Here is a 24,616-nt window from a genome sequence, read left to right on the forward strand (position 1 = left end):
CGACCCATAGTAAGGGCTTCACAAATACCAACATTATGATGATGATGTGGGACCACCTGATCACCCTGTACCTCCCCCCAGCGCTTAGAACAGTGCTCGGCCCATAGTAAGGGCTTCACAAATACCAACATTATGATGATGATGTGGGACCACCTGATCACCCTGTACCTCCCCCCAGCGCTTAGAACAGTGCTCGGCCCATAGCAAGGGCTTCACAAATCCCAACATTATTATTAGTATCAGTGTGGCTGTAGTAGGCGCGGCCGGCCGGCAGGGGGCGGGTCGTTATGGAGACGGGGGCGGTGGCGGGGTTGTCCTGGCCGCGCTTTACGGCCGCGGGCGGGTGTCGCACCTTCCCGTCGTAAAAGGCAGCAGGGAGGAGGGGGAACGAGGAGGCCTGGGTTCATGGCGGCGGGCCTGGGGCCTGGTGATCTCTGCCTCATCGACCGCCATCTCCGCAGGTGAGGGGCGCCAGGCCCGGGCGATGGCGGTCCTGGGGGTCCGGGGAGGCTGTCGATTTCCAGCTGACCGGCCTCTTCCCCCTCCGGACCCCCGCACCCTCTTTCCCCCTGCTCCTCCTCCCCATTCCTCCCCCTGCTCCTCCCCTTTCCCCTCCCCTAAGCACCGCGCTCATTTGTATAGATTATTTACCACCCTATTTATTTTCTTAATGAGGTGTACATCCCCTTGATCCTATTTATCTTGAGGATGTGGCTTTGTTGTGGTTGCTGTCTGTCTCCCCCGATTAGACTGCGAGCCGGTCCTTGGGCCCGGGATGGTCTCTCTCTGTTGCCCCGTTGTCCATTCCCAGCGCTTAGGACAGTGCTCTGCACAGAGTAAGCGCTCAATCAAAACGATTGAATGAAGAGATCTATAATTCTATTTATCTTGATGGTATTGATGCCTACTTGTGGTGCTGTCTGTCTCCCCCGTTTAGACTGTGAGCCCGTCCCTGGGCAGGCATGGTCTCTATCTGTTGCCCAATTGGCCATTCCCAGCGCTTAGTCCATTCCCAGCTCAGCAATACGACTGAATCGCTCAATCAATACGATTGAATGAATAGATCTATAATTCTATTTATCTTGATGGTATTGATGCCTACTTGTGGTGCTGTCTGTCTCCCCTTATTAGACTATGAGCCCGTCAATGGGCAGGGATGGTCTCTATCTGTTGCCCAGTTGTCCATTCCAAGCACTTAGGACAGTGCTCTGCACATAGTAAGCGCTCAATCAATATGATTGAATGAATAGATCTATAATTCTACTTGGTAGCATTGATGCCTATTTGTGTTGCTGTCTGTCTCCCCTCTTTTAGACTGTGAGCCCATCAGTGGGCAGGGATTGTCTCTATCTGTTGCCCAGTTGTCCATTCCAAGCGCTTAGCACAGTGCTCTGCACACAGTCAGCACTCAATCAATACTATTGAATGAATAGATCTATAATTCTACTTATCTTGATGGTATTGATGCCTGCTTGTTTTGTTCTGTTTTGCTTTGCTGTCCATCTCCCCCACTTAGACAGTGAGCCTGTCAGTGGGCAGGGATGGTCTCTATCTGTTGCCCAATTATCCATTCCAAGCGCTTAGTCCAGTGCTCTGCACATAGTAAGCGCTCAATCAATACGATGGAATGAATGAATAGATCTATAATTCTACTTATCTTGAATGTATTGATGTCTACTTGTGTTGCTGTCTGTCTCCCCTCTTTTAGACTGTGAGCCCATCAATGGGCAGGGATAGTCTCTATCTGTTGCCCAGTTGTGCATTTCAAGCACTTAGGACAGTGCTCTGCACATAGTAAGCACTCAATCAATACAGTTGAATGAATGAATAGATCTGTAATTCTACTTTTCTTGATGGTATTGATGCCTACTTGTGTTGCTGTCTCCCCCGTTTAGACTGTGAGCCCGTCAGTGGGCAAGGATGGTCTCTATCTGTTGCCCAGTTGTCCATTCCAAACACTTAGTCCAGTGCTCCGCACATAATAAGCGCTCAATCAATACTATTGAATGAATAGATCTAAAATTGTACTTATCTTGATGGTATTGATGCCTACTTGTTTTGTTCTGTTTTGCTTTGCTGTCCATCTCCCCTGCTTAGACTGTGAGCCTGTCATGGGGCAGGGATGGTCTCTATCTGTTGCCCAATTGTCCACTCCAAGCGCTTAGTCCAGTGCTCTGCACATAGGAAGCGCTCAATCAATATGATTGAATGAATGAATAGATCTATAATTCTATTTATCTTGAATGTATTGATGCCTACTTGTGTTGCTGCCTGTCTTCCCTCTTTTAGACTGTGAGCCCGTTGTTGGTCAGGGATGGTCTCTATCTGCTGCTGAATTGCCCATTCCAAGTGCTTAGGACAGTGCTCTGCACATAGTAAGCGCTCAATCAATACTATTGAATGAATGAATGGATTCCAAGTGCTTAGTCCAGTGCTCTGCACACAGTAAGTGCTCAATCAGTACGATGGAACGAACTGAATGAATATTGGTGGCTGCAGCACTGGGAAGGCAGGGTTAGTGTGTATATATTATTTATTACCTTATTTATTTTGTTAATGAGATGTACAACTCCTTGATTCTATGTATCTTGATGATGTTGTTTTATTCTGTTTTGCTTTGCTGTCTGTCTCCCCCGTTTAAGACTGAGCCCGTTGTTGGGCAGGGATGGTCTCTATCTGCTGCCGAATTGTCCATTCCAAGCACTTAGTCCAGTGCTCTGCACATAGTAAGCTCTCAATAAATACTATTCAATGAATGAATAGATCTATAATTCTATTTATCTTGATGGTATAGATGTTTACTTGTGTTGCTGTCTGTCTCGTCTCTTCTAGACTGTGAGTCCGTTGTTGGGCAGGGTTGGTCCCCATCTGTTGCCCAATTGTCCATTCCAAGCGCTTAGTCCAGTGCTCTGCACCCAGTAAGTGCTCAGTCAATACGATTGAATGAATGAACTGTCAGTTGTCAACAAGCAGTAGTCATAATTGTGACATTTGTTAGATGATTACTGTACCAAGAGCTGGGGTAGATCCAAGCAAATTGAGTTGGACACAGTCCCCGTCCCACATGGGGCTCACGATCTCAATCCCCATTTTACAGATGAGGGAACTGAGGTTTAGAGAAGGAAAGTGGCTTGCCCTAGGTCAGCGCTTAAAACAGTGCTTGGCACATAGTAAGTGTTTAACAAATACCAACATTATTATTATTATTATTATTATTATCATTAAGTCACCCGTTAGACAAGTGGCGTTATCAGGGATTAGAACCCATGACCTGACTCCCAGGCCCGTGTTCTGTCCACCTCGCCATGAATTGTTGAGGCCCTTGCACTGTGCAGAGCACTCTGTTGAGCCTTAAAAGAGTTTACCAGCCAGCCGGACAGACTGACGCTAAAATAAATCACAGGTAGGAGGTGCGACAGAGTTTAAAGAAAAGGCGAAAAGCGGTGAGTGGTAGGAAGAGTGGTTAAGAGCTCAAATGCATGGGTGATAATAATGGTGGTATTTGTTAAGCGCTTACTACGTGCAAAGCACTGTTCTAAGCGCTGGGAGGATACAGGGTGATTAGATTGTCCCACTTGGGCCCACAGCTTTAATCCCAATTTTACAGATGAGGTATCTGAGGCACAGAGAAGTGAAGTGACTTGCCCAAAGTCACACAGCTGGCAAGCGGCAGAGCCGGGATTTGAACCCATGACCTCTGACTCCCAAGCCCAGGCTCTTTCCACTGAGCCATGATGGGTGATGGCCTGGGGGCAACAGAAGCAGTGCGGTCTAGTGGAAAGCGCATGGGCCTGGGAGTCAGAGGACTTGGGTTCTATTCTCAGCTCCGCCACTTACCTATTCTGTGACCTTGGGTGAGTCATTTCACATATCTGGGGCTCAGTTCCCTCATCTGCAAAATGAGAATTCAGTGCCTCCTCTTCCTCATACTTAGACCATGAGCCCCATTTGAGACCTATTTTGCGTATATAATAGTGGTATTTATTAAGCACTTACTATGTGCAGAGCACTGTTCTAAGCGCTGGGTAGGAGTCAGGGTAATCAGGTTGTCCCACGTGAGGCTCACAGTCTTAATCCCCATTTTACAGATGACGTAACTGAGGCACAGAGAAGTTAAGTGACTTGCCCACAGTCACACAGCTGCCAAGTGGCAGAGCCGTGTTTCGAACCCCTGACCTCTGACTCCCAAGCCTGTGCTCTTTCCACCGAGCCACGCTGCTTCTCTGTCTATCCCAACACTTAGTACAGAGCTTGGCTCACAGTATGCACTTACCACAGTTATTATTATTATTTTCATTATTATTATTATTTGCAGGCAGAGGGGACGGAGGCAGGGACGGGGGTAGGATGTTGAGGGATGGGTTTGTAATTGAGCAAGACTTCCAGGAGATGTGAGGGGTTTTTTAGTAGGGCTCTGAGAAAAGGGACCCTAGTAGTCTGCTGAATAGGAAGCCCAGTGGATGGGCAGGAGATCACATTTCTTTAGCTGAAGTGGTGAGATAAGCTAGTTTACTTTCCTGTGTGACTTGAATTGTGGGTCACTGAAATTTAGAGGCCTCAAATTTATGTATTTAGGGAATATGTTTCTACTGATACTATACTTGTTAAATAGGATTCATTTTATGTCTTTTAAAAACGTATTTTCTTTTGTAGCTTATTAGAGGTATCTTTCAGTTCAAGCCTTCACACTATCAATCTGCACTGTAATCATATATCGAAGATTGAAAGCCTGGATCATGTATGGAATTTACAGCATCTAGATCTGTCGTCTAATCAGATAAGTCAGATCGAAGGATTAAGTACCCTGACAAACCTACGGACATTAAATTTGTCTTGTAACTTGATTACAAAAGTAGAAGGTTAGTGGCTGTTTTTTGTGTATTACTTCAATTAGGCAGAATGGCTTTTGAGTTCACCCTATTTTAAATACAGGGGAAAGCCCAATTTTGTCATAATTTATTAAAAATAATTATCTCTAGGGAAAGTTAAATGCCAGTTTTATTGCCCTGATTGTTCTGCATTAATTTATTACTGAAACATTAAGCAACAGCCCTATGTAATTTCTATGTTGACCTTTCTTTTCTTTTTTTTTTGTCTCTTGTTTAGGACTTGAAAAACTATTTAATCTAACTAGACTGAATTTATCCTTTAATCGCATACATGATCTTCATGGTAAACAAGCTATTAATTGCTCAATATTTCATCAAGAATACTGCATCATTATGTTTAAAAAGAAAGTTACACTTTTATTTTTTTCTCTTGTGCGATATACACATTTTTTCAGTGAAATACACCTTTTAAAATGAGGTAGTATATAAAATCTGGAGTTAATATGTTGAAGGAAAATAAAACCTTTGAGTCTGTCTTTACTCAGAGGTAGATTATGCTGTTGGATTATTACTGATGGATCTTGCCTATCACTGTGGTTTGGAATTTATTGTGGTTTGCTAGATTTCTTCTGACTGCCATAAATTTCGAGTAGCCTGACAGTGCCAAAGAGGTCACATTTTTGTGCATTCCTCGGCGTCTGTGACCTGAGACGTGATGGCAAATGCAGCCTCACTTAGGTAATCCTGCTTGGCAATAAGAAGGCACATTTTGAAAAAGCCTATCCCTGCCCGAATAGTTCATGAACCGGGCTTCAAGGTTCCATGCGCTCAGTCTGCTGTGTCTGAATTTTGCATATATATATAGGAGAAGCCAGAATCCAGGTTATTTGCCAAGGCAGCACATGCCAAGAACTTGCCATCTAGGCTGCCGTGCACTGCCAGCTTGTTCATAGGCTGCCAACTACTCCAACTGCCGGGAGTTAGAGGGGGAACAAAATCTCAACTCTTCTTGGGTAATGCCTTGCCTGTCCCAATCCAACTCCCTTGTTATGATCTATTCCTGTTGCTTTTTTATGTTACAGGATTTCTTGGCCTTCATGGGACCAATCATAAAATTAGTCACATTGACTTGCATGGCAACTGTCTTGACAGCATAAATCATTTAGTGAAATGTATGACAGGATTACATTCTTTGACTAATCTTACATTAGAAAAAAATGGAAAAAATAACCCACTCTGTGATATACCAGGTTTGAACTTTTTTTTTTTAATATGAGCAGTAATATGAGCAGTGTCATAAAATGTGGGACCTTTTTTCTGTGGCAAATGGTCCTGAAATTAAGCTTGCTGTTAAACTGGGACGGGGCATGAGGGAATATTCCTTAATAGTGTTAGCCACCTATTGCCTTTCCTCCTCCCCCCCACCCTGGAGAAAAGAGAGCTTAATCAGGGAAAGCCTCTTGGAGGAGATGTGACCTTAATGATGCTTTGAAAGTGGAGAGAGCATGGTTGATGTGATGTATGTGGGTGGGGAGAGAGTTCTAGGCTAAGGGGAGACTGTGGGAAATGGGTCGGAAGTGAGATGGTTGAGTTTGGGTCCGGGTGAGTAAGCCAGCGCTAGAGGAGCAGACTGTGTGGACTGGGCTGTAGTAGGAGGTCAGTGAGATGAGGTAAAATGGGGCAAGATGACTGAGTGCTTTAAAGCCAACGGTAAGACGTTTCTGTTTGATGTGGATGGGCAGGAGTGGGGAGACATGGACTGAACATTTTTGTTGATAAATGATCTGTGCAGCAGGGTGAAGTATGGACTGGAGTGGGGAGAGAGAGTAGGCAGATGGAGTCATCAAGTTGGTACAGGATAAGTGCTTGGATCAGCATGGTTGCGGTTTGGATCGAGAAAAAAGGGCAGATTTTAGCGATGGGCAGATTTTAACTGGGAGGATTTGGTGACAGACTGAATGTGTGCATTGAATGAGAGAGATGAGTCGAGGACAACACCAAGGTTACCAGCTTGTGAGATGGGGGGATAGTGGTGTTATCTACTGTGATGGGAAAGACAGAGGGAGGACAGGGTTTGGATGGGAAGATAAGGAGTTCAGTTTCGGACATGTTTTATTTGAGGTATCGGCAGGACATCCAGGTGGATGTGTCCTGAAAGCAGGAGGAGATTCAAGATTGCAGGAAGGAGAGAGGTCAGGGCTGAAGAAGTAGATTTGGCAATCATAGAAAATGAACCTACTCACGCACTTTTTTAACACAGAATAAAGGGCTGGTAGGTCCTAGATCCCCAAGCCCTTTAAAACACCAAAGTGAACCAATGTAAAGCCAAGGAACACTATTTTGGTGAATGCTGGTTTTGTCACTTTACCAAAGGATCATAGACCCTTTGATATGCCAAACAGATGTATTTGAGAAGTCACCTAAAAGGTAAAATCCCAGCTTTTGAATCCCATTACATCAGAACAGCCCAACCTCTAGATCCGGGAGGCTCAGGCAGGGATTATTTTCTGCCTGCAGTTCTCCTCAGAGAGGTTTTCACCTTCATTGGCCACATCCCAACGCAGCTCTTGGCATCCTCCCTCCCATTGTTCTTTTGGAGTTGAGGGGTTCCCCTTGGAGATATTTGACCTCTCTGGCCACACCCCAGCAGCAACCCTGACATCAACTGCCACCCTGTACCTCCTCTGGCTCCTTACTGCTTGCTGCCTGACCCGCCGGTTGTGCTTCACTGCTGCTGCCCGGGACATCCAGACCTTACCTACCACTGCTTGTTTCCTGTTTCAGTTGCTGCTACTTACAATAGCCAAGCTCTTTGAGGGCAGGGATCGTGTTTACCGATGATATTGAACACTCCCCAAGCATTCAGATGCCCTGCACACAGGAAGCCCTCGATAAATACTTCTGATTAATTGCTCCTACCAGTCCCAGCCTCACTGCTTGTGCCCCCCTGCCCCTTTCCCCACAGCTTGTTTCACATTGTCCCTAGCTTGGCTCCTAGAAAGCTCCCCTGTGCTGGGGAAGCTTCCAAGGCAGCGTTCCGTCCCCGTCCCCCAGTATCCTCCTTTTCGATCTGTTTGCAACAACTGCACACACTCCAACCTCCCGCCTACACGAGTAGCTTCATATTTGTTCCAAGTGTCAGGGCTTGAAAAAGGCTACAACTGGAGCTGAAATTCCCACCCCCAGATTTCCTTTCAGAGCTACACGCAACAGGACATCAGGAGACTCTCGGGCCTTATTTGAACCTCTTTTCACTTCTCCCTTAGCCAAACAACAGTAGCAAAAGCGTAAATCTGAGACATAGGTTTCAGATCTAACGTACAAATTTCCGTTACAGCAAAATAGTGCTGGGTATTTAGGAAGGCCAGTAGAATCGTAATGTCTTTTATGTTAATCTGGAAAAAAATATGTGGCAAGAGTGTTTCAGTGTTTTGAATAATTTATTATTCAAGGATACAGGGGAATCATTCTTCAGACTTTGCCCCAACTAAAAGTCCTGGATGGAATGGATGTTTTTGGTGAGCCGATAAATTTGTTGGAAGGAAATTCTTCAGATCTACAATATTTAGAAGACCTTTTGGATTATTTAGTTTCTTCTGATTCTCAGTTACCTGAAGAAGAGGTATGGTATGGATCTTTTTCATTTTCTTGTGTGGAAGTAGTTTTTTGATTCTGGACATTGAAAACAATCTGATTTGTTTGTTTTCCCAAAGTGCGATGTTACGTGTCCACTGATGACTCCACACGTGGACCACGTGCCAAAATGCCAAAAGCCTGCAAATGCTCTAGCAGGTGACACTCTTTGTTCTCCTCCTGTGAATGACCTCCCCGCTTCGGAGCCACAGAGCAGGAAACTGGATGAAAATGATATGAACAGTGAGATGCGAATTAAGAAATTAGAAGATCAGATTTCACAGTTACTTAAGGTACAGCGAAGACATTTTCCCTACCACTCCTCAGAAGCGGTTAAATATCGGAGCTTAATTGTATTTCAAATTATCTTTGCCTTTTATGGGATGAGCTTACCCTACTTTCTTTCCAGTGATAGTGTAGCATCTAATAATTTGTAGTATTTAAGCTCTTGGAGCACTCTTCTAAGCATCAGGGTAGCTACAAGTTAATTAGGTTGGACAGTCCCCCAGTCTACAGGGAAGAAAGAAGGGCAAGTAGGCATTTAATCCCCATTTTTGCAGATGAGAACCAAGGCACAGAGAAGCTAAGTGTCCTGCCCACAGCAGACAATTGGCAGAGCCGGGATTAGCACGCAGGTCCACTGACTCTGCTGTTTTCATTAGGCCTAGTGCTTCTCATCTGACTTAATAATTCTAATATTGCTGTGATATTAGTAGCCAGTAGTGAACCTGGCTGCCCGGATCATGACTCCCAGGGGTACAGCCTAAGGGAGGGCTAGCCCCTTCCACCACTACCTTGATTCTTCTATCGAACATGTCTTACACCAAGACAGCTTCCTTCAGCCAGTGACTGCTCAGCTCAACAGCGTAATCTATTTTACCCAGTGCAGCAATACCCTTCGCCACACCAAGGACGATGGAAATCAGTTGGTCAGTCATATTGATTGAGTGCTTACTGTGTGCAGAGGCACTGTACTGAGTTCTTGGGAGAGTACAATATATATAACAGAGAAGCAGCTTGGCTCAGTGGAAAGAGCACGGGCTTGGGAGACAGAGGTCATGGGTTCGAATCCTGGCTCCGCCTCTTGTCTGCTGTGTGACTGTGGGCGAGTCACTTAACTTCTCTGGACCTCAGTTCCCTCATCTGTAAAATGAGGATGAAGACTGTGAGCCTCACGTGGGACAACCTGATTACCCTGTATCTCCCCCAGCGCTTAAAACGGTGCTCTGCACATAGTAAGCGCTTAACAAATGCCAACATTATTATTATTATTAACAGTATAACAGACACATTCCCTGCCCACAGTAAGCTTACAGAACAAGCTTTTCTCACCTGTTCTTTTATCACCAGCTGGGCAGAGCACTGTATGCTCACAGGCCTGAGAAGCAGCGTGGCTCAGTGGAAAGAGCCCGGGCTTGGGAGTCAGAGGGCATAGGTTCTAATCCCGCTCCGCCGCTTGCCGGCTGTGTGACTTTGGGCAAGTCACTTCCCTTCTGTGCCTCAGTTACCTCATCTATAAAATGGGGATTAAAAACTGTGAGCCCCACGTGGGACAACCTGATCACCTTGTATCCCCCCAGCGCTTAGAACAGTGCTTTGCACACAGTCAGCGCTTAACAAATACCACGATTATTATCTTTCCCGGGTGGTTCTCAGAGCTCGTGGAGAGAAGTGTTGCCAAGGAGCCTGATTTTAGATGCCAGTAGGCTGTGCTGGCCCTGTTGTCCTCGGTATGACCATGGGTTATACCCTGCATTGCATTCATGCATCAGGCATGCTGTTCCTCTACTCCGGTAAATATGTGGAACTGTTGCTCAAAGGGGAGTCTTCACATGACGTAGTTAGAGGCAGTTCTTCTGCCACAGTTTTGGGCTCTATTCCATTTGGGCTGGATCCTAGCACCAATTCTGAGGGTGTGTCCCCTCCCTCTTTTTTTCCCTCCCTCTCTCCATCCCTCTGTCTCATTTTTCCCAATCCCAAATTGGCTGCTTAGTCCCCAGCCTGGTTTAGTGGCCTTTACACTGTCGGGTTGGCCCTGGGCAACAAGGCTGGCTTTTGGTACTGGACCTGTGCCCAAATGAGCTCACTCTGGTCAGTGTCCAGTTACCCTCAGTCCTGTCACGTTACCTGAAATGGCAATGCTGGCGGCCCAATTCCAAGGAGCTGGGCATCTGTAGGGGCTAATCCAATCTTTAAAGTGGGGTGGAGGTGTGTTTGTGTGTGTGTGTGGCGGGGTTTTTATCAAACCCATTAGGGTAAGTTTGGGTAGACCTTAGGCACTGAGTGAATGAGATCATCTTGCCAGGAATCAGGCAGCCTGGCTATCCAAAGGCGCTCTGCATGAGGAAATAGCTGGAGAAAAGGTGTAGTCTGTGGTAGCCCCCAAATAAACTTGCCAAAGCTTCCTTTTCACCTAGCTTTAGTTTACCTCAAGATAAACATTTTATCATGGAGAAGTTATGTAGAAATCATCTGGTGTGGTGTCAGCCAAGAGCTGATCTCCAAGCTCTTAGCACGTCATCACAGGGAGCTTCGTCTGCCTGAATTTTCCCTGCTTCTGCCTCAGGAGAGTGGGAGGTGGGCAGTGGGCCTTCCCCACTATCAACAGAAAGCTTCCTCCCAGAGTGTGCCAGTAGCTTGGCTAGGGCCGAGATTGGGAGGAGCAGGGAAGGGGGATGCTCCACTTCCTTATTCAGTGAAGAGCCAGCTCCCCCAGAGTATCCCAATAGGTTTTTATTTGGGGAAGGGGCAGATATGTGCTTCCTTTCCTGCTATGCTCTTTCCGGGCCTGTGACCTTGATGCCTAACAAAATGTTGTCAGTGGCACTTTATTTCATACAAGTCTAATTTATCAACCCTACTTTAGGAAAGAGTATGCTCCTAACCAACTCTGTTATATTCCGCTTACCCAAGTGCTTAGGACAGTACTATATACACAGAGAACACTCAACAAAATACCATTAACTAACTCTAAGTTTAGCTAGAAAACTTGGGTTTATGTGGAATTTTAATTTTCTTGGATTTTGAGATTTATCATCCTTCTCTGAGTACTCTTATTATCTGTAATTTTAGTTAAATGTCCATCATTTGACAAACCCTCATGATCATAACAATTATTTTGAAAAGAAATATACTGAAACTTGTTTGAAAGTAAGCCGGTCGTACTCAGTTATATAGATTCTTACCACACATCTCTCTTAGACAACCAATTCTTCGATTGGCGAATGTCCTTTAAATGTCCTGAAAGGAAAAAGAGAAACAGATACGTCTTCTGAGAGTGACTGTGAAAGTGGAAAAGAGAACCACCGTAAAACGTCTAGAAGAACTAAGATTACAAATTATAAAAAAGGCACCCCATGTGTCAAGCATCATGGTAAAGGCAAACTTTCTGACAGGTACCTTTGATTTCATAATTTGTTTTGGTTCGTACACTCCTGCTTAAAAACAGTTGATGTTTTGTTGATAATTGTGATAGTAATAATTGTGATATTTGTTAAGTTCTTGCAATTCATTCATTCATTCATTCAATAGTATTTATTGAGCGCTTACTATGTGCAGAGCACTGTACTAAGCGCTTGGGATGAACAAGTCGGCAACAGATAGAGACAGTCCCTGCCGTTTGACGGGCTTACAGTCTAATCGGGGGAGACGGACAGACAAGAACAATGGCACTAAACAGCGTCAAGGGGAAGAACATCTCGTAAAAACAATGGCAACTAAATAGAATCAAGGCGATGTACAATTCATTAACAAAATAAATAGGGTAACGAAAATATATACGAAACGAAAATGTGTCAGGCACTGTACTAAGCGCTGGGGTGGATATAAGCAAATCGAGTTGGACACAGTCCCTGACCTACATGGGGCTCACAGTCTCAATCCCTACATTAGGAATTGAGTTTCCAGGTGAGGTAACTGAGGGACAGAGTAGTAAGGTGACTTGCCCAAGGTCACGCAGCAGGCAAGTGTCAGAGCGGGGATTAGAACCCATGACCCTCTGACTCCCAGGCCTGTGCTCTAGCCACTATGCCATGGTACTTCACACAAATAATGAAAGGTAATAAGGGCATCTGAACAGTTGGCATCTGTTTATTACAGGAAACTTTGCCCCTCCCGCCTCCCAAATGTGTTATTTATTATGAAAAATGGTGTGTGTGACTGTGCCCAAGATGGATGCTGTCCTTTTACAGCAGCTTATCTTTTTAACCTTGACCTGACTAATGAAAACTCTGGTGCACTTATTGCATGGAGCTGTGCTTACCACACTTTCTGTGTAAGTTCCACCCTTCCTGTCCTCCTCACAACCACCACCTCCATATTAGATTGATCAGTCAGCCTAAATATTAATCTCACTACCTCCAATCTCTTCTCCCTTCCAGACTAAATGCAACATTTTACTAAAGTACCAGTTGAAACCACTGGCCTCAAAACTCTCCATTATTCCCCATTTTATTTTTACTTGAAACAAAACCTCCTGACCATCATCTTCAAGGTGTTCCCTCTTAGTTCTGCTCTCTTCTCCGTCTACACCTAAACTCGCAATCATCACACCTCAAGCAAAGCTCTCAGCCTTCCTCCACTCTCAGTTGTCCAGTTTCTGGTGAGCTGCTCATATCTGAAACGCTTTCCCGTCAGCTTTACCAAAGCACATCCCTACTCCCTTTAAAGCCTTCTCTTCCAGGAGGCAAATCTTGATTAGTTTCGCTCTTCTTTCCAATCATGCCTTCCCATCAGCCACCTCAGCACTCATGTATTTATGTTTGTTTGTTTTTCACTTACTCTCCTAATCTTCAAGACCCTACTAGAAAATCACAACTCCTCCAGAAGCCTTCTCTAACTAATAATCTCATCTCACTTGACTCATCAGCCCCTAAGCATTTAGGTGGGTACTCACACAATCCTCCTCCCCACACAGCACTTAGGTAGATGTCCTTAATCTTAATTGCTCTCCACTACCTGTAATCTATTTGAGTGCCTACCTCCCCACTAGATTGTAAATTCCTTGAAGGCAAGGATCGGCTCTATTAACTATTCTACTCTCCCAAGCACGTGGTACAGTGCTCTGTACTAAATGCTCAAATACTACCAATTGATAGATATCTGCTCTCAACTCTTATTAATTTTATATTTGTCAATTTACCGTCTCCTCCAAGTCAAGAGTCATATTTCTTTTGCTTTTTTTGTGTTCCTCTATATGTTCCCCAAGTGGCTAGTATATTATTATTATTATTATTACTGTTATTATTCAGACTGTGAGGCCCATGTGAGGCAGGGACCTTATTGGGCCTGATTAACTTGTATCTACCTCAGAGCTTAGAGCAGTGCATGACACATACTAAGCACTTGACAAATACATAATGTAATATATATAGCTCTGTATATAGTAAGAGCTCAATAAATACTATTTTCACTGCTGTTGTAGCATGCATTTAAATTCAAATTATACTCTTGGGGAAATTGCAGTTCACAGAGAATTTGGTAGTGATGATGGATAGGCCTGTGGAGGATAATTTCACTATGGAAGATTTTTTTTTAAACCCCATTCTACTTGGAGATGTAAACATTGCCTCCCTTTCTTCCCTGTCCTCTGTTTTTTTGTTTTGTTTTAAATACGCATCCCCGTCCACCCCAGCTAATAGTTCCAGTTATAGTTGGGACAAGTCAAATTTTGCTTTATCATATAAAGATTTTAATAGTTTAAGAATGTTTTTGTGACTTTAGGGGTGTATATCTAAAATATTGACCAGTATCTAAAACATCGATCAGTATAATCGAGAAGCAGCATGGCTCAGTGGAAAGAGCACGGGCTTTGGAGTCAGGGCTCATGAGTTCGAATCCCAGCTCTGCCACTTGTCAGCTGTGTGACTGTGGGCAAGTCACTTAACTTCTCTGTCCCTCAGTTCCCTCATCTGTAAAATGGGGACTAAGACTGTGAGCCCCACGTGGGACAACCTGATTCCCCTGTGTCTATCCCAGCGCTTAGAACAGTGCTCGGCACATAGTAAGCGCTTAACAAATACCAACATTATTAACATTATTATTATAATTCCTAAATACTTTTTTTTAATATTTTTTTTCAAAGATGTTTTGGTCTAAGATGAATTTTGGAATGATAACTCAGATAAGAAATTTACTCCATTTCTAATTCTTATTTCTTTTCAGTGGTACAGAGCAGAATAACTCAAAAAACCCTAAACATCCACACTTTAAGGAGGATTTAAAATCATCTTCTGGAAATTCTGATTTAAGGGTGACAGGAAAATCATTTAGAAAATCAGGAGTACAAAAGGCTAAAATAAATAAAATGGAAAATACAACCTCAAGAGAGGCAGAAGAGTCAACTTACAAGGTAAGACTTCTGAATCTTAATATGAGAAGATGAATAAATATAACTTCACTTATGAATTTATCATCTGTCAAGGTAATCTATGCAAGAAAATTATGCTGGTTTGTTTTTAAGCCAGTTTTAGCCAAACTCATGCCTGTGTTGCCCTTCTTTCCATAATCCCAACATAGTGGGAGGAAGGTGGTGTGCTGTGCCTTGTTGGAGCTCCTTGGGGAGAATCAAGTTAAATAGCTCTTGAATTTTGGTTCGGTTTTGGGTTCCCTGCTGTATGGTAGTCCATGCAGCATGTTAGGAAGATTGGGTCTGGAACAGCTAGAAACTGAACTGAGTTTACTAGAGGCAAGAGTTCACCTTCTGTTTTTAAGCTAGCATTGTAATTCTATGCCATTGCAGTTGTACTTGTTCTTGCTCGTCATGCCCCAGAGGGACCAGGACTGATGGGGATGAGACAGTAATTACTAGTACTATAATCGATATAGCGCTCTAATCAACTCCTCTGCGCCGGTACTCTGTCCTGAAGTTGCAGGACTGGAGCCTGTCCGGAGCTCTCAACGGGAGACTCCATCTTGTGTTTCCTTAAGACTTTCAAAGAAGTTCTAATACCTGTGCACCCTTAGAATCCCTTGCATTGAAATATTTATTTGAATCAACGTGGTGGTTTTCAGGCACTTGTTCAGGAACTGGATCAAGAAAGGGAGAGGAGGTGGAAAGCTGAACAAACTGAGAAGAGACTCTCTGATCAGATCAAAGAACTGCAGAAACAAGCAAGAGAAGAAAAGGATCTTCACAGTATCACCGTGACCACCACAGATAGGTGTGAGAAACTACATTGATATTTCAAAGTGCACAACTGATATTTCTGTACTGATACTAAGAGTAGTAAACAGTGATCTTCAACATTCTGCTTTAGAACTGGTACTGTTTCTCCTGGCAGAGTTGAATTGAGCATCATTGTTCAGCTATTTTGTCCTTGAGCAAGACTCAATAAGAAGGGATAAGTTAGTTGTCTTAAAACAAAGGTGGCAGTTATTTGGGTGAAAGAGCATGGAACTCAAAGCTGTTGAGGGCTGCACATGAAGTATTTGGTGTTTGCAACACCGATCAAGATTGTTTAGATTGATTATATGAAGACCCCTTCCTGTTGTTTCCACATGAGTGTGTAGTTAAATTTATATTTGTGTGTGTGTGTGTGTGTAAAAATAGCCATCCTTTGTTAATGAAGATAGTTCTGTTGACAGCAAGAGCCCACCCACGCATACAAGCGTGGCTGATTTGTCACCACACCTCAAGAATAAAGTTCACCAGATGTAGTCCTCTGGCCAGGTCAGAGTTCCCTGAAACGATCAATGTTTAGGACACTTTCCCCTTGGGGCTGTGTTTCACATTGTGAAATAGAGCCAACAGACACTAAGAGAACTCCGCTGCTGCCTTATCAGAAAACTAAATGATCAATATCCTAGAGTCCTGGACTGCTTATGTGTGGAGGATTGGTATTTAGGGTGGTAAAGGGGATTTTCCACTGTCAGTAGAACATACACTTGAGTTGTCTTTCCAATATTTGTGGGGATTGGTACCAAACCGTTCACACTGTCCGACTTAGTCCTTCAACAGGATTTGCAAATCAGCTGATTAGGGTTAGGGAAACAGTCTGTGGCCAAGGGGCAGAATATTTCTGTTGCCCTCTTCTCCTGTTTATGCTATTGGTAAATGAGACACTCACATCTGCCTTGAAAATTGTTGGGGTCTTTTAAAAAAAAATTTGAATCCAGAATTTTCATGTGCAGTGATACTGTCTGATATTTTTTGACTTCTGCTGGTTGTGGCGGCTGGCTGGATTGAATCAACTGGTGAGTCAGGGGCAGCCTCCAACCAAAAGTATTAATTTTAACTGCAAGAATCTGTGAGTTCAGATTCTAGCAAATCAACATTCTTTCATTTTTCCAAGAAGTTCAGCATTTTATATAGGGGGAAATTTAAAGCAAAGACCTTCTCCTTTATGTAGAGAGTAATAAAATAGTAAAGGTGGGCCTTGTGGCGTAATTTGGGAAGCAGCATGGCATAGTGGGTAGAATACGGGCCTAGGAGCCAGAAGGTCATTGGGTTCTAATTCTGGCTCTGCCCCTTGTCTGCTGTGTTACCTTGGACAAGTCACTTTACTTGTCTGGGCCTCAGTTCCCTCATCTGTAATATGGAGATTGAGACTGTGAATCCCACATGGGACAGGGACTGCATCCAACCTGATTAACTTGTGTCTACCCCAGTGCTTAGTACATAATAAGCTCTTAACAAATACTATTTGAAAAAAAAAAAAGAGTCGGCAGTAACTGCCTGGACTCAGGCTGGAAGGCACTATGAGTGAAAGAGATGCCTCTAAAGCTTCCCTTTGAAATAAGCCTGGTGGGATTGGAATTTTGTTTAAAGCCAGATTTGCTGGGTGGGAGTTTTAGATCTGATAAAATTGAATCCAATCATTTTTCTAAATGTTTAGGTTAAAGGAATTGGTTTTTAAGGAAAGAAATGCCAAAATGAAATTGCAAGCCATCATCCAAAAATTCCAAAATGCATCTGAGAAACTTACTAATGAGTTAAATCAATCAAGGCTGAAAGAGGAGGAGCAACAGAGAATCCTAAGGGATTTGGAAGAAAAACTGTCAAAGATGGAGACACAGAGAGTACAGCAACAAGCTTCTGAGGTATTTCTCTTTATTGTAATAGCCACACAAGTCGCCACAAACAAAAAAATAAATCCTCTAGAAGTACATATTTGTACGATAGTGGAAAATATGACCACCACATTTAAGATTAAGGCTCAGTGGAAAGAGCCCGGGCTTGGGAGTCAGAGGTCATGGGTTCGAATCTCAGCTCTGTCACCTGTCAGGTGTGTGACTGTAGGCAAGTCACTTAACTTCTCTGTGCCTCAGTTACCTCATCTGGAAAATGGGGATTAACTGTGAGCCTCACGTGGGACAATCTGATTACCCTGTATCTACCCCAGCGCTTAGAACAGTGCTCTGCACATAGTAAGCACTTAACAAAACAAAATATCATCATTACTGTGAAAATCGAAATTGTGGAAATAGTTGGGGAAATGTTTGCAGTTTGGTTAAATCATTATTCAGACCAGGGGGATCAAATTCTGGAGAGAAATGGTGGGGGCGGGGTTTAGATGGTAAACAGGATTACCAACACCCTGTTATTTCAAGATATTTTATAGTGCTGTTGTCAGACGTGTGAACCATGAGTCTGACCCAGTGTGTGTGGCACTGCTGGTATCTTTTTGCTCTAAAATTTTTAAAAAAGGAAAAAATCAGGGTGGAACTGATGAGGCAGTAGAGCTCTCATCCACCTGGGTGCTGTTTTAGTTACCTGAAGCTGAAGGGCAGGTGGCTTAGTGGAAAAATCTTTGGCTTGGGAATTAGAGGTAGTGGATTCTAATCCTGGCTCCACCACTTATCAGCCGTGTGACTTAGGGCAAGTCACTTAACTTCTCTGTGCCTCAATTCCCTCAACTGTAAAATGGGGATGAAGACTGTGAGCCCCACGTGGGACAACCTCCTTACCTTGTATCTACCCCAGTGCTTAGAACAGTTCTTGGCATAGAGTTAGTGCTTAACAAATACCATCATTATTATTTATTTATTATTACCACCAGATCTGGGATAGGGTACTGTCAGCCCTCTGGATAAGAAAGTTGTTTTTAATACCAGTTGTGTTAGGGTGGTAACATTACTCTCCCATCTCCTACCAGTGTTTTCTTAATGTTAGTCCTAGACATTTAGAGGACTTTTTATTATCATTCTGGGACTGAATTGGGAAATTTTATCATGAGACCTCAGTAAATCCCTAAACTTTACACAGATGAAACGGGTTCAAGAATTGGAGCTTAAAACTTCAGCTACTGAAAGAGAATTGCAGATTCTTAGAGTATCCCTCCGTCAACAGAAAGAGAAAGTGCAACAGCTTCATGAAATTCTAGCGTTAAAAGAACAACAACACAGGTACGTATTTCTACATTAGAAAACTAAATCAGTTGGGGAAATATGTGGGGTTACCCAGGCATCTTAAAATAAGGTCCAAGTTACCTGTGGGGGATGCCTGTGGCAGCCAGGTTTAGCTTTACACAGTGCTCTGCTTACAGTAAGCACTCAGAAAATATCACTGATTGAGCTCCATGAAGAAAGTCAAGTACTAAATATCCCTGCAGACCCTGTCTTCAAATAGGCAGCCCCATTTAAATAGTTGTTCTTGTCTTATCCTGTCTAATCGTGTCTGAACCATAGTGATGCCATGGACACATCTCTCCCAGAGCGCCCCACTTCCATCTGCAATCGCTTTGGTAATGTATCCACAGAGTTTTCTTGGTAAAAATACGAAAGTGGTTTACCATTGCCGCCTTCCGCACAGTAAACGAGTCTCTGCCCTCGAATCTCTCCCATGCCGCTGTTGCGCAGCATGGGTGAGTTTTGACTTGTAGCAGATTGCTTTCCACTCGCTTGCCACTGGCCAAGCTAGGAATGGAATGGGTAGGCCTCTGCTTGACTCTCCCTCCTGTAGTCATGACTGGTGGAGTACTGGAAATTCTCCAGGTGCGGCCCTGAGAGGGTCCCACTTAAGTAGTTAGCTAGAATCAATCGGATTTGTTGAGCACCTACTGTGTGCTGAGCGCTTAAGTGCTTGGGAGAGTACGGTAGTACAGACTTGGTAGACATGTTCCCTTCCCACAAGGAGTTTACACTCTAGAGTGAATTTCCTGTTGGCACTTACTGAGATTGAGAATTGCACCCGAGTAGAAACGAGCCAAGTCCCACACACCATTCTGCAAAGGCTGTGTGCAGCATGACTTGCAATACCAATATCTCTAGTCCTATTGCTTTAGATCTTTGTTTCCCTAGCTGTGAAGCAGTGTGACATTGCTGCCCCACTCACGCGTCAGTAAAGGTATGGGCAAAATGGAAGAGATTTGGAGAGAAATGGGAGGGCTATTGTATTTTGAAGCTCCGAGGTGGAAAATAAAATTACTTCAGATTTATAAAATAATTTTTTCTATTAGTGTTACTTCGGAGTATTGGGCAGCAGAGTCCATAAAATGAAAAGTCAAAGCAGGTCTTGTGCCAGGTTCTCAGAAGTGCTTTTATTCTGGTGGCAGAAAGAGGACCATTGTCGGAAAACCTTGGGAGATATAGGTTAAAAAGATAGGCCAAGCAATAGTCATGTTTGAAAAATTGTGGATTTTCCCAAAGCATTTTTACAGTAGCTAATCCCAGGAAAGAGTGGTTCTCCTGAGGTCAGGAAATAGGGGTGAAAACAGAGAGTTGGGGACCTTAAGGCCTTTGAAGGAAAATCTGGGGGTTGGGGAGAATAAACCTCATGTCATAGGAGCCTCATGTCATAGGATCAAGATGGACAGGAAGGAAAGGTCCTGGAGAGTGTCAACAGGAAGACCCTAGAAAACGTAAGAAGAATCTTAGTTCTGCTATTATAAAAAGTCATGATACTTTTGTGTCTCAAATACTGAGTGTAGTTCTTGTTGCTACATCTTAGGAAGGCCCCCAAAAAGCTGGACTAGGTCCAGAGAAAGGCAACTAAAATGAGGAGGAAGGAGTACCTTCCAGATCAAAATACTCTATGAAGACTAGAACACTTCAGCCCTGAAAGAAAAAGTCCAAGAGGAGATTTTAAGTTTTCAAAATCCTGAAGAGTGCAAACAGGACAAACATAGAATTGTTGTTCAACAAATCCCACCAAAGCACGGTAGGGAGTTCTAATTGGAGCTTGGTAGGTTCAAAACATCAGAAGGAATCACTTCTCACCACATATTATAGAATTGATTACAAATAGAAATAGTACAAGAGAAAAATATATACAGGTTTAAAGGGAAGCAGTGTGGTTTAGTGGAAGGAGCATAGGTGTGGGAGCCAGAGGATTTGGGTTCTAATCCCAGATTTGACACTTGTCTGCTGTGTGACCTAGGGCAGGTCACTTAACTGCTGTGTTACCTAATCTGTAAAATGAGGATTAAGTCATCCTCCCTTCATTTTAGACTTGGAGCTAAACTGGGACAGGCACTGTGTCCAATCTGATTATCGTGTATCTATCTCAGTGCTTAGTATAGAGCTTGGCCCATAATATGTGCTTAACAAGCACCATTGAAGAAAAGCAGGTGGGAACTTGGCTAAATTCTTGGATGAGAAGTCTGTAATGGAAAAGTTTCACTTTTTGTGTACTATCTCTGCCTGCCTGACTCCCCTGTTTCATTGTAAAATTTCAAAGTCAGGGACTGTGACATCTACTTCTAGTCTTTGATCCCAATGAGGTCTATTACAATCCTCTACCCAGAGTAGGTGCTCAATAAATACCTTAAGTGGAAGGAAACTGTTCTTTAGTGTTACTGTGAACATCTTTAGGCTCCCCCCAGTGCCATTTAACTTAGGTTCATTTCTTCTCCCTAAAATAACACTGTGACATATACTAAACTCAAAAGCAATCTTGAGTTGAATCGTGGGACAAGAGGACTTGTAACTCAATAAAATATCCTTATGGAATGATTGTGTCACCATTAAAAGGCTAAATAAGCCCTTAGTACAGGGTTTTGCATCCTGCAAGCATTGAAGTACTGTTACTATAAAACCAATGTGTAATAGGAGAGTAAGAGATTATATTTGGCAAGAAGGAGACTATTTGAGAAGGGACTGAGTTAATTTAGAAAGCCTAAGAAAGGGGAGAGGAACCAGGAATGGTATTCAGGCACTTTTAATAATGTGTAAAACCTTTTTTGATAAAATCAAGTGAAAAATAGCATTAACTTGTAGAAGGTGCAACTCTTTGTGAACAGGAAATCTTATTTATTTCAGGAAAGAACTTGAATCAAGAGTGACTTTGAATGGATCTGATTTCAAGGATGCTTTGGCAAAAGAAATTGCTAAAGAAGAGAAAAGGCATGAGCAACATGTGAAAGAATTTCAACAGAAGATTAATACTTTGAATCAGCAGTACCTGGAACTGGAAAATGAATTTCGTATTGCCTTAACTATTGAAGCTAAAAGATTTAAAGAGGTAAGAGTGGCAGATTATCATGGAAATGAAAACAGCATCAATATTCCTTTTTATTTGAGTGTATTTTTTATCTTTCACTTATTGCATAGCAGATTTAGTATGTCCGCATGGAGAAAAACTGAAGTAATATTTTATGAATTTCTGGTGAATTTTTTAGAAAATAAACTTTGTGTTCCTTAAGAAAATGTTCAGAAGTAGAAATACATGGCTTTGTTTTCTTACCTAATTGCAAAACTGGGTAGTTCCTAAGCATGAGAACATGGTACTTCCACCATTTGTTGGCTGAAATTCAAATGATGTTATTTTTACTTTTTTTTTTTTTTTTTTTGAAAAATGCATTGGAAAACATCATTTGGAAGGTTAAGCACCAGCAGGTAATTCTGCCCAGAATAAAATAGAGGAAAACGGAGTCCCTGTTCACACACTTTATTCTCTTGAAAGTATTAACAGCTGTGTAAAGTTTGATAACTAAAACCCAGAAAGTTATAGGACATAAGCCCTTTCCATGGGAGACTTTAGATCATCTCTCCAACTATCTTGGTTCATAAGTAAAAGGAACATGAGATTCATTTAGAATATAGTTAATCAGTGGTATTTATTGAGTGCTTTCCCATATTTATTGAGTGCTTTCTTTGTGCAGAGCATTGTATTAAGTGCCTCGAGAGAGTACAGAGATGGTAGACATATTTCCTGCGCTCAGTGATTTCCCTGTATCTAGATGTCCAAACTCTATTCTTAGCCATTCCTTGGACTGAGGGCTGATGAGGGTCCTGCCTGAATGGCACAGTTTTCTCCTGGCTACATCTTTGGCTGCAGCCTCAACTCCCCATGTGTAGTTCCTCCTTTCTTGGATCAGAGTGGCAACAAACAACCAATCTGCCCACTCTGACCTCTTTACCAGCAGTGATATCTTCATAAAAAAAAGAGAATAGAAAGAAAGGACCTTTCCCAGCAAGGTTATAATTCCAGTAAGTGTCTTACTGGAAAGAACTTACTGTAGAGGCTGTCTTTTTTAACAGATGGTTAAAGTAGTGTTATTGGTCATTCTAATAATGAACCCTGAAAGTGGCAAGGAAACAAATTTTCTCCAGACTTGGGGCTTCTTATTCACTATCAGTCAATCAGTGGTGCATGTTAAGAGCTTACTGTGTGTAGAACAACTATACTTAGTGCTTGGGAGAATACAGTATAACAGAATTGATATTTGACTAGTAATAATTGTGATATTAAATGCTTACTAGGTGCCAAGCACTGTACTAAGAACTGGTGAGAGAGATACAAGGTAATCAAGTTGGATAGAGTCCCTGTCCCACATGGAGTTCACAGTCTAAGGGAAGTGAAAAATGTGGCTAAAACAGTTGTTTTTAACGATAGCTGCTCCTTTCTAATGGAGGAAACAGTTTAAAGTCTTTCAAGCCTTCATGGAAAAGTGTAATTTATTCTGTGACTTACTCCCTTTGACCCTCACCCACAGAAATCTCCTTCCTTCACCATCCTCACCTTTGGGGCAATGTAAAATCCAAGGTAGGAGTAGGTTTTATAGCCTTTTACGATATTAAGAATATTTTCAATCAATCAGTGGTAATTATTGCATGCTTACTCTGTGCAGAGCACTGTTCTCAGCGCTTGGGAGAGTACAGTGCAACAGAATTAGTAGACACATTCTCTGCCCATTACGAGCTTACAGTCTAGAAGGGGAAACAGACATTAATATGAATAAATAATTTATAATAAGTAAACATATGTACATAAGTGCTGTGGGGATGGGTATAGGAAGAATATCAAATGTCCAAAGGACACAGATCCAAGTGTATAGGTGTTGCAGAAGGGAGAGTGAGCCAGGGAAAAGAGGGCTTAATCAAAGAAAGCCTCATGGGGAACCGTAATTGTACTTTGAAGGTGGAAGGAGTGGTGGTCTGGTATATATAGAGAGGGAGGGAGTTCCAGGCTAGGAAGAGGGCTTGGAAAGAGGTCACTGGTGAGATAAGTGAGATTAAATTAAATATTTTCTTTTTAAACTGTTTCATCTGTATTTTCAGAGAACACTCATTGAAGATGAGTTCAAATAGCATAAGAAGCAATTGTGATTTTAATAAATAAAACTAACAGCAGTTAAGATAAGGGAGAGAATAATCCAGGAAATGGAAAAATGCTTGCTACTTGATCTTCACTTGAATTAAGTAAACTTTAAAATTACTAAAACCAATAGCCAGAGTTTTGTTATATACCTGCCCACATGGAGTTTGCAGTTTAGAGCGGGATGTTACAGATAGGTTCATAAGTGCTATGGGCCTGAAGGTGGGGTGAATATCAGGGGCTAAAAGGGTACAAATTCAAGTGTAAGGGTGATGCAGAAGGGATAAGGTATTAAGGGAAATGAGAGCTTAGTTGGGAAAGGCCTCTTGGAGGAGAAGTGGTTTTAATGAGAATTTGAAGGTAGGGAGAATGGTGTTTTTTCATGATGAAGGAGGAGAGAAACGGTAAATTAGTTGTGGGCAGAAAAAGTGTTTACCAACTCTTTTTTATTGTACTCTCCCAAGCACTTAATACAGTGCTCTGCACACAGTAACATCTCAATAAATACGACTTGATTGAGGGAGTTCCCGGCCAGAAGGAGGATCTGGATAAGGGGTTGGCAGTGAGATAGACAAAATTGAGGTACAATGAATAGGTTGGCATTAGAGGAGCTACGTATGTGGGCTGGGCTGTAGCAGGAGAGTAGCGAGGTGAGGTAGAAGAAGGTATGGCGATTGAG

General features: G+C 42.8%; 1 protein-coding gene and 1 non-coding gene across 7 annotated transcripts in view; one reads left to right on the top strand and one right to left on the bottom strand.

Annotated features, from left to right (window-relative positions):
* Window positions 1-355: 355 nt before the first annotated feature.
* LRRCC1 (leucine rich repeat and coiled-coil centrosomal protein 1) overlaps window positions 356-24,616 on the top strand; it is a 33,767-nt gene continuing 9,506 nt past the window's right edge. The window contains exons 1-12 of one of the 6 annotated variants that reach the window (XM_029063216.2): window positions 356-461; window positions 4,654-4,859; window positions 5,107-5,172; window positions 5,912-6,079; window positions 8,282-8,451; window positions 8,543-8,755; window positions 11,664-11,857; window positions 14,625-14,811; window positions 15,474-15,622; window positions 17,297-17,501; window positions 18,667-18,806; window positions 21,660-21,861. In XM_029063216.2, coding sequence (XP_028919049.1) covers window positions 406-461; window positions 4,654-4,859; window positions 5,107-5,172; window positions 5,912-6,079; window positions 8,282-8,451; window positions 8,543-8,755; window positions 11,664-11,857; window positions 14,625-14,811; window positions 15,474-15,622; window positions 17,297-17,501; window positions 18,667-18,806; window positions 21,660-21,861 — 1,956 coding nt within the window. In that variant the 5' untranslated portion in view covers window positions 356-405. Of the gene's footprint in view, window positions 462-2,902; window positions 2,919-4,653; window positions 4,860-5,106; window positions 5,173-5,911; window positions 6,080-8,281; window positions 8,452-8,542; window positions 8,756-11,663; window positions 11,858-14,624; window positions 14,812-15,473; window positions 15,623-17,296; window positions 17,502-18,666; window positions 18,807-21,659; window positions 21,862-24,616 lie in introns of those variants that run through there. The other 5 variants (XM_029063217.2, XM_029063222.2, XM_029063220.2 and 2 more) reach the window with 5 other exon arrangements.
* On the bottom strand, window positions 19,275-19,412 carry LOC114811948. Its single transcript, XR_003759643.1, has one exon. It is a non-coding gene; the product is annotated as a small nucleolar RNA SNORA7 (small nucleolar RNA).

This window comes from Ornithorhynchus anatinus, chromosome 4 (assembly GCF_004115215.2).
Source record: "Ornithorhynchus anatinus isolate Pmale09 chromosome 4, mOrnAna1.pri.v4, whole genome shotgun sequence".
NCBI classification, from domain to species: domain Eukaryota; kingdom Metazoa; phylum Chordata; class Mammalia; order Monotremata; family Ornithorhynchidae; genus Ornithorhynchus; species Ornithorhynchus anatinus.